At 31.1% G+C, this 10,469-nt stretch overlaps 1 protein-coding gene across 2 annotated transcripts; it reads right to left on the bottom strand.

Moving 5' to 3' along the window:
- Positions 1-210: 210 nt before the first annotated feature.
- On the bottom strand, positions 211-4,014 carry LOC134701290 (uncharacterized). Of its 2 annotated transcripts, XM_063562420.1 has the most exons (4): positions 3,898-3,946; positions 2,237-2,356; positions 1,403-1,609; positions 211-484 (listed from the first exon to the last, which is right to left on the bottom strand). In XM_063562420.1, exons 2-4 carry the CDS (start codon positions 2,252-2,254, stop codon positions 287-289), a joined length of 423 nt encoding a protein of 140 aa, XP_063418490.1. In that variant the 5' UTR covers positions 2,255-2,356; positions 3,898-3,946; the 3' UTR covers positions 211-286. The 2 variants fall into 2 exon arrangements, with proteins under 2 accessions (XP_063418490.1, XP_063418491.1); XM_063562421.1 differs by lacking the exon at positions 2,237-2,356 and having other exon boundaries at positions 3,898-4,014.
- Positions 4,015-10,469: the final 6,455 nt, after the last annotated feature.

The following is a 10,469-nucleotide window of genomic DNA, read 5'->3' as shown; positions in this document are numbered from 1 at the left end:
TTGAAGATGCAGCGTGTTTTGTATACAAAGGTATGTGTAAACCTTATCGATGCATCCAATCATAGGTTTCATGTAATTCCAGCAGTTTGTATTTGTTATCTTGAACCCTTGGCCTACACATTTGTAAAAAACAATTGCCTATATTTGTGTAGATATGATATGTTCAACGCTAGAGCTGTAATGAATGAAGAAAAAAAGAAAGTTTCCAGATGAAATGTTTTGATTTATTCAATTTGGATCATTATAAATAAAAAAAAATCTTCAAATGTGTCCAATTTATACGGCATCATTCTTCTTTACATGATCGTCCTCTTTTCATGTTGAATTGAGGACGATCTCCTTGTTGCCTTTCAGCGAACTGAATGAAAGGTTCCTCAAGGCATTCTGCCTTTCGCTCCTCAACCCAGGAGAGTAGAAAGTCTCTCAAATTTTTGCCTTTGAGATATTTCCCGATTGCCTGCTTATCATATCCCCCAGTGTGTGCCTAAAAGGTGTGTTTTAATACATTATTTTGTGAAAATGAACAATACTTCTAGGTAGATATAAAATGAAATTTGATAAACTATGTTCATATATATTTTGCAAGAATGAGGAAACATGAAACAAATATTTTACTGATAAACAGGTATATGGTGGCACCCTAAATGGGAGAAAAAAGAAGTTTGAATGTATCTCTGATATCGTTCGCCTCTCTTTTAATGTGTTTACATGTATAAAACGGACACATTCCATCTGATGAGTTAAGCCTTTTTCAACTGATTTTTATAGTTCGTTCTTATGTTGTACTGTTATACCACTGTCCCAGGTTAGGGGGAGGGTTGGGATCCCGCTAACATGTTTAACCCCGCCACATTATTTATGTATGTGCCTGTCCCAAGTCAGGAGCCTCTTATTCAGTGGTTGTCGTTTGTTTATGTTTTACATATTTGTTTTTCGTTCATTTCTTTACATAAATAAGGCCGTTAGTTTTCTCGTTTGAATTGTTTTACATTGTCTTATTGGGGCCTTTTATAGCTGACTATGCGGTATGGGCTTTGCTCATTGTTGAAGGCCGTACGGTGACCTATAGTTGTTAATGTCTGTGTCATTTTGGTCTTTTGTGGATAGTTGTCTCATTGGCAATCATACCACATCTTCTTTTTTATACATTCATCTGTTTCTTGAAAGCGGTTTTCGAATGGACTTATCTAATTCTTGATTAAACCCAAAAGTAAAACTATTGATGTAACAGTAAAAGGTAAACAACTTAATTTTAACAACAACAAAAAACAACAAAAGAACACACAAACATAGCGCATAAAGTTGTCTCATTTTGAATATGCAAACGCCGCAAAAAGACAATAGTTTTATTAACTATGTTTCAAGAAGCAATTTTTTTTGAGTTCACATTATTTAAACTTACGAGGAGTCTCTTTCGCACACTGCGGTCTGAATATCCGATATATAAAATTTCACCATTAACAGTTTTAATACAGTAAATGCCATTTCTGTTTGGCACAGCCCTTGTTTTTCGCAATAGTGCAGCACTATATTCTGTATTATTTAACTGCTTCCACACCTGTCTCTTCTTTGTGCAGATTTTCTGTTTACAAAATAAACAGCAATCTGTCTGAAATAGAATACAAACCTTTTCAATATTTTTTTTAGAAAAAAATGTAAAATTAATCCTTTTTTTCAATTTTTTAGAACGAGGTGTCTATGACTCATATCGATTGAAATATGTTAGCGCTTTCAAAAATCAAATTGTTAGAAGAATGGTGCATGCATATCAGATAACAAAGTAACTTTCCTGCCGATACATTCAATACCGCTCATTTTGATTTGCTCAAACGAACTTTGATCTGTATGTTCTAGTGAATTTTTGATAGGACTTTTAAAATTCTGTAAACAACTGTTGATTCTAAATTCAAAACGATCTGTAGCACATATGTGTGTCAAATTAGTCAGGGGTTATCGATCACAACACAATGTGCATTGCAAGCTTATATTAGGAACTCGTCATGTAAATCCAGGAAAAATGATTAGAAATAATGTCAGATATTTTTTTTATACTTTCCTTAACTCACCAAACGTATCATACCTTTAATTTTGAACGCTAGACTTTCAATTACAAAAGACAAAAACAAGTCTTCTGCCTGCCCTTATCTAACTTGCGCTTCAATTTACAAAAAATCAAAATACAAGCAGATGCTTTCAACAATTGTTTTGATTTGAAATTGATTTCGTATAATCTTACCTTTTTTGTTCTTTTCATCCTTGTATGTTTACAGATACTTTGAACCGACTAGATGAACAATTGCTCTTAATATATTGATTTGGGAATTTTCATGAAAATACTAAAAACACTTTCTGTAATCTAGAACAGGTGTGAAATAATTAATAATAATGATGCAACCAACTGTAATATTTGGTACCTAAATATAATTCTTCTGACAGGCAACCCGTGTTTACCTTTTATTGGAAAATCAATATCTAAATATAGATAGATAGTTTTCACAAAAGCTTAAAATAGCATACAAAATGAAAACAGTCGTCAGAAAACTTTATCAAGTTTCTAGTGAATTATTTTAATTGTTGTGCTATGTTGCTTTAAGATAGGAGCTCATTTTATATGTTAATATCTTAATATCGAACATAATCGCTATTATATTCTACTGAACATGCAATAATGACTTCCCAGTATCATGTGTATGATTTGAGAAGATTTTTTTTTTAAAGTTTCAAGTTCCCCACCCTTTTGAAAGAAACAAAATATATATTCAGGAATGCATAAGTACCGTTTTAAAAGGGATTAAAAAGTTTTCAGGTTTTCAATGAATATATTATTTATTTCAAACTGCAATATATTATATGTTATTCAGGTCTCAGACAGGGTATATACTGTGACATTCCCGGCTTAGAGTTTATATCCCCTGAGCCGAAGGCGAAGGGGATATAAGACCTAAGCCGGGAATGTCACAGTATATACCCTTTCTGAGACCTGAATTACACATATATTACGGATTACCCCTGACTTAATGTTATTTTCCAGTACAGGTACATTTGTATTTGTTGACAACACATATATATTGAAAAACCCAACCTGATATGTTCGGCATACGTGAAGGATTTTCTAATTTGCTGTGAACATAATTTTATCGTGTATGTAATAATTTATAATAACACTTTTAACATTAAATTTTAGTATTAAAAGTGTAAATTTAGTGATTTTGTATCAAAAATGTATTATTGACTGAAGCACGTCATTATTTTCCCCCTGTGAGCCTCTGACAGTCTGATAGCTTTTGACTACGTCACATAGTAACCGGTGTTATGATGACGGTTTTTGAGGTTCCAATTGGGGATAAAAACGTCGTATATACCCCGGCAGTTTCCTGAATATATACTGACATCTCTGTGTTGTTATCCAATCACAAACCTCGACACATTTGTAATCCGTAATATAAGATAATATCGATACGTACAGAGCTGGTGTTGTCAACTGAAATGGCGACATATTTGACAGTGGGTTTACCTTTTAACCTATATTCTGAATTTTGAAAACACTGTTTTGTGGTCATTCTTTTTTAAGATATATAAAAAAATTATGTTATTTAATTTTAGCCATATATTATGCATTAATTGAAAAGATAGGAACATATAAAAAAAAAAAAGAAGATGTGGTACGATTGCCAATGAGATAACTCTCTACAAGAGACTAAAATGACACAGAAATTAACAATTATTGGTCACGGTACGGCTATTGCGATTTCTTTTTTTTTAAACTAAACAAGAACGTGAAAATTCCGCGCATCGTCCAAAATGTGCTTCGGTTTACATACCAATAAAAGTAGAAATAGATGCATTCAATTTAAAAAACAAATGTTTTGCTTTAAAACGGATTTTATGTTATCCTACCTTATCTGTTCTTTTCATCCTCCTGTTGTTATTTTTATCAAATCTGAACTGACTAAATGAACAATTAATTGCATTTTATATATTGATGTGGAAATTTTCATGATTACCTAATAAAACTGTTTTTTTGTTTTCAAGGACACTCGAGAATTGTCTAAAAAAATAATGATGCAACCAATAGTAATATTTGGTACTTTAATATAGTTCTTCGGACTTGCAAACTGCGGTGACCTTTTTGTTGGAAAACCCATATCTAAATATAGATAGATAGTTACATTTCTATAAACTAAAAATAACATACAGCTTGCAATTTTTATTAATGAACTTGATGGTTTTTTTAAAACTTTCATTTTTACATTCATTTTGTTTCATTAAAACATAGGAAAATATATGAAAGTTGATATATTAACTCCGAACATAAGCGGCATTAGCTTTATCATATGAAATCACTGAGATAAATACATTTATTCACTGTTAGCCCTCTATATATCTATAAAAAGGGTAAGATAGTCTATTCTTAAACATCTGCTTGTTTAGACACTTACAGAAACGTAAAATATATTCTCATTTAGCTTATATAATTAAACTCATAATAGATACCAGGATTGAAATTTTATATTTACCCCAGACGCGCCCTTAATTTCTGCTCCTTCAAAAAGTAGGTTTTGCATGATTTAAAAAACACTCAGCGTATGTTGATATGCATGTTTATGTATAATAAGAAAAAAGAAAAAAGAAAAAAAACTGAAGTACTAAGAAATGTCGTGGTCTCTTTGTAAGACATGTTGTATTAATAATCAATAAAGGACAAGGTATGATAAGAGGCATTTTTGGCCCCCTCTCCAAATGACTTCATATTTGATCCATCATTAGTCTATGCATAGTTACTTACAAAAATGCTGACATTTTTGTGTTTATGTGATTATGTGGTTGCCTAGCAACGGGTTTTATAAAATGAACTATAATATCCATCTTTATTGCAATTTCCCAAGGAAAAGACTTCTGATTCTATTTAAATGAATGGATAAGTGTTAACAAACACTTAAATATTTACTATTGTTGGGTATATCATTTTAAAAGTTCTTAAAAGTAACTTAGCAACTACAATGTTGCCTAGTAACCACATCAAAGTACTTTTTATCCAATGTTATCCATAAAAAAAATGAAAAAGTCAAATGTTTTCATACAACTCATATTAAGTCGACTCCTATATTGATATATTTAGTAACAATGTTTGCATGAAAAAACAACTTGATTTTGTATCTATATAATCTGTCTAATCAACCCGAGTTTTCCTTAGCAACGCAAAGTTAGTTTTAAGTCATTAAAAAGATGTTTAGTATTACTGAGTGTAATTTTTCAGCTTGAAACGTGGAACTAAAGGTTATATATGAGTACCTTTAGTGCAGATGTGCAATTGTAATATAATTCTAAATTCAGTGTTTCCATGGTTACACATGGATGTTTCCATGGTTACACATGGACGTTTCCATGATATAATATCTTGCTTAGCAACCATCTCAAATCAGAAAAAAATAATTTGTATGCATATCTACGTATGTATTTTCATATAAAACAGAGACAGCAGATACATATGTTTTTAGTGTTGCATACTGTATAATAATCTAAGATTCCTTGCTGCTAACAACAGCCTTATGAGTTGTACCCCCCCCCCCCCCTGTTTTCACAATGTTTATTTTTTTCTCTATTGTTATTTTCAAAACAAAATCAATTGTGCATGATCTGATGAATAGACAATGTTATTTTTGACTATAAGGTTTCAATTAATTTCTGTTATTTTTTTCTTCGCCCAAAAATTAAATAATTTAACTTAAATACAACGAGAATGTGTCCATTGACATAGGGACTCAGTTGATGCTTACATATAAAGTTATACAGAGACATATCTCAAGAACTTTAAAAGTGATGCTACTAAAATTTGAACTTAAACTGAGTTTTGTGGCAATAATCATTATATATGCATTTTATAACATTGAATTGAGACAAACTCAAGTTAGAGATCGGAAACCAAAAAAAATCAGCTTTTGTTTTTTATTTGTAAAGAAATTAACCCTAGAACAGAAGAAAAAAAATCATCAAAATGTATACTGGGTCTCTTTTTTTTTTGTAATAACTATTGTTTATAGAGAACGGAAACGAACAATTCAGCAAGGTTGTGGTGATAAGCATTGTGTATAAGTTTCTTAACATTTGGTTGAGGCAAACTAAAGTTAAGAAATCGAATCCAATTTTGGAACGTACAGACGGACGGACCTATGTATGTACGTATGTATAGACGGACAAGGGAACAACTTAATGCTCGCTCCAGTACAGAGAGGACGTATGCATGCTTTTTACTTCAAACGTGGAGCACAAAAAATAGTTGAACATTGTAAGAGTAGAAATTATTGATGTGTAAACTTGGCTGCTGACTTTCAAAATTTACATAAACGTTCATTTTTTTAACCCTTTAGTTGTAAAATAAATGTTATGCAGTAAAAAGTAGTACCATTCATATAATTATTTAGAACATTGAGTAAACTGGTGCATACTGTACACTGATTGTAAAATTGATCTACATGTTGATATTTTTCGTCAGGACAGGGGGCGATGACTTTGGGATCTTTTATAGTTTTATTTTTAAGCTAATACAGAAGATGAATATATCATGAAAAAATAGAATAATAACATATCTATCTTTCGGCAATGTGAAAAACTGATAGGAGTCTAGTGGTTTTAGTCATTTTGTTCAATGCATGTATTATAAGTAAGAAGGCGTGGTATGGTTGACAATAGGACAACTCTCCACTCAAAAGACCAAAATGACACAGAAATTAACAACCGTACGGCCTTCAACATGAGCAAAGCCCATACCGCATTGTCAGTTAAAAAAGGCTCCGAATTAACAATGTTGAACGATTCAAGTGAGATAACCAACGGCCTAATATATGGAAAAAAAACCAAAAACAAAAAACAAATATGTAACACATAAGCAAATAATAACCACTTAATAACAGTAGTCGATTTCACATAAAAAAGATACGACTAAGAATGATCGTAAGGTATACTGAATTGTTCATGACTTACGATCAATCTTAGTCGTAAAGTTTTTTTTGTGAAACTGACTCCATGCTCCTGGCTTGGGACAGGCACATACATAGAGAATGTGGCAGGATTAGCATATTAGCAGGATCTGAAACCTCACCCTTACTATAACAGTAATGCATAAGGACAAACTATAAAAATCAGTTAAAAAAAGGCTAAGATCAACAAAAATACAAATTTTGCAAATAAGTGGACGTGGCCGGGTACTTGTACATTCCAAAAAACAAATAATCACTGAATCGTTTTGTTCCTCATTATCTAATAGGTACAAGATGTGCTTCACTTGAGTAAGGAAATGTCTTATCTACATCCCTTGAGAAGATACACAAAATACAAGTTTAATATATATTGTCTAAAATTGGAATGGACTGGATAGGGAATGTGTCAAAAAGTCATGAATTTATTTCTTTTACAAAATTTAGTTATGTTCTCCTCTTATCGATTAACAATTCGCACACATAGCAGCTTGTCCTTTCATTTTATATATAAGAGAAAAGATTAGAAAAAAGAAAAAGTGAAAAGAAATAAAATGAAATGAAATAGTCAGAGAAAAGATAGTAATTATAATTTTTTAACTGAAACTTTTATCATGTTATAATGTCAGCTTTTAGCAAGTAACAGCTGATCAGCTTATATACGAGAGAAGACGCATGTATTTTCGTTTTAAAAAATTATGCATGCCTCTGTAATGGTATGTGTATGTTGTGTATCTTCGGATTTTGGAAATCGAATTTTGTTGATATCATTATATAGTGTCATATTTGACTTTGTATTTTTTCAAAGGTTTATAATATTTGCATACACTTAATTAAAGTTTCAAAATTATATCCAATCCTTGCAGTATTTCATTTTAATGCATGGTATATATTTTGCATTCTTATAGTAAATTAATGAATGAAGAGTTCTGTTTCTTTAAAAATTATTTAAAAAATATATTTCAAATAATTTTCTGTATAATCCATTGACAGGGGAGGTAATCTCGGTTCTAATTTTGTTTTCACGTGAAATCGATTTAAATTTCCAGTTGCCATTACGCACTATGTAAACGGGATACAAAGGGTTATAGTTTGTTAGGGGCTTTATTCATTTAGTGTTGTTTAATGAACAGTTTGCTGGTTGTTCTTTGACAACACTGTCACTGTCATTTTAAAACAAATGATGCAAAATCACACGTTCCTTTACTTTACCCGATTAAAAATACCCGTAATTATGATTAAGAACGAAAAAGCATTTTACCTTCCCGGCATTGAAGTTTTGTAACCCAATCAAGATCACCTGAGCTAAAATAAGACGTTCGAGCAGTTTCGGAAATGCAAGTTCGATCCGGTCGTTGGTTCGCATGTTATTGACGTTTCCGTAAAAACAAGGAATTTTCAGTGTAGAATTATTGAATTTTGAACATGAGCGGACGCGAGTACCACGAATATATTTAAAACAGTGAATTATTTCCTTACAACAAACAACACATTGAAATATCTCCGTGGTACTCGCGTCCGCTCATAGTTAAAAATTGCTTAAACGGACGGAAAAACTTCGAATTTTCATAAAATTTACGTTTTCCATGAGAAAGAGAGAGGTATTCATTATTTTTTTCACACGGAATAAGAAAAGTTATATTGATTTTTTGTTAGATGAGACACTATTCTCTTTAAAAATAGTCAAGTTTCTTAGATATTATGCATTCTAATTTCAACGAAAATAGGGGGCCAGTTGCAATAGCTTATCGTACCTTGTCCTTTGTGGAACAAATAACTGTTCATACAAAAGACGGCTCGGTCATATATATGGCAAACTCATCAAATGTAACAGACTGATGATTGTGAACGCACATTTCTTCTTTCAAGGACAAAATAAAAGCTTCAGTGCTAAATCCAAAATGTGCTTTGTTTAACATCGCAATAAAATTACAAAAAGATGCATCAAATTCAAGAAAAGGTAATTTTGCTTTGAAATTGATTTCATATATTCCTACCTCATCTAACTTTTTCATCCTCGTTTTTTTTTTTTATTAAATCTAAAATGTCTAGATGGACAGTTGCTATTTATATATTGATATGGAAAGGTTAATGAAAACAATAGTTAACTATTTATTGGAACCTAAATATAATTCTTCGTAATGCAAACTGCTTTTATCTTTATTTGAAAGTGCTTATCCGAATGAAGATATATAGATGTATTTCACACATTTAAAAAAGTATATAGTTTCAGGGTGCAAGATTGGTTTGCTATATTGAAGAGCCGTTGGTGTTTTTATGCTGGTTTCCACTCTTTGATCTGGTTGTTGTCTCTTTGACACATTCCCGAATTCAGTCTCAATTTTACTCAGCCGAACTTAATGATTTAAATTATATTCAATATGTTTCAGGTGATGCACTATGTTCATTTTAACATAGAGGGATATAAAAAATTTTAATATATGTTATTCCGAGCATTATCACCTGCCAATGTAACATGTTTTATACTTATGCTCTAATTTAGAAGGTTTCCAGCTGGAGAAGAAAATATTACTTTTTTCTTTTGCTCACCTATTATATTTAATAAACATTATGTACAGGGTAAGTTTGAATAGGCAGTAAAAAAGAAATTCCATAATCTTCATTCTTTCAAAATGTTCAATGAATATTGTTGAAACTAATATAAGTTAATACGACTCCATGCTATAAGTAAAATTACGTTGTATTTTTAAAGAGAACTGGTGATACCTAAATAAGTCTTTTCATGACACATTTTCTAGATAATCATTATTTAATTATTATATAAAAGAAAAAAATGTTCATCTAGCAATCTATACACATATAAAAGGGCATGAACAGTCTAAGTGCGACTCATGAGTTACCCTTTCATAAAACTTATATATTTCTACCATGGTTTAATGTTGGTGTTTACACATAGTTTAAGAATCACCCCTATTACATATTTCGAAAAAATACCCTGAATCTTGTACTATTCTAGGTCATGTTCCCCTTTAAAGCCAGATTATATTTTCAATCATTCAATGTTTGGGATGTAATTACTTTCCGTACAAGAAACGCCCATATATATATAAAAAAAATGTCTTATACACGATACCGCCTTAGAGAAAAATGCAGCCATTGTTGTACCTTTTTCATAATGACACTGACGATAAAAATATACCTGGTTGGAAAACCAGTATCTATAAATAACTCGTATGTTGTCTTGTTTGAGCCTGTTTATGGTATAATTTATATTTAGTGACAGTTGTATAATACAACAGTCCAGGTCATGCGTTATCCCCGCATACAAGATTGACATAAAGTGTAAGCAAAGTTTTTGTTATCATTATGACAAATTCGATACTTACATTATTATTATTAACGATTATAAGAATATTACATACTTATCTTCAGAAGACAAAGTTCGCCTAAGACGGATTGGCTATGTATTCGTATAATTTCTAGTGTTTCTAAGAAAATGTATAAATTTAAATCTTTACATTTCAATTTTAAGGG

The sequence above is a fragment of the Mytilus trossulus genome, unplaced genomic scaffold, assembly GCF_036588685.1.
Source record: "Mytilus trossulus isolate FHL-02 unplaced genomic scaffold, PNRI_Mtr1.1.1.hap1 h1tg000234l__unscaffolded, whole genome shotgun sequence".
NCBI lineage: Eukaryota > Metazoa > Mollusca > Bivalvia > Mytilida > Mytilidae > Mytilus > Mytilus trossulus.
This window is presented reverse-complemented; position numbering and strand designations above follow the sequence as displayed.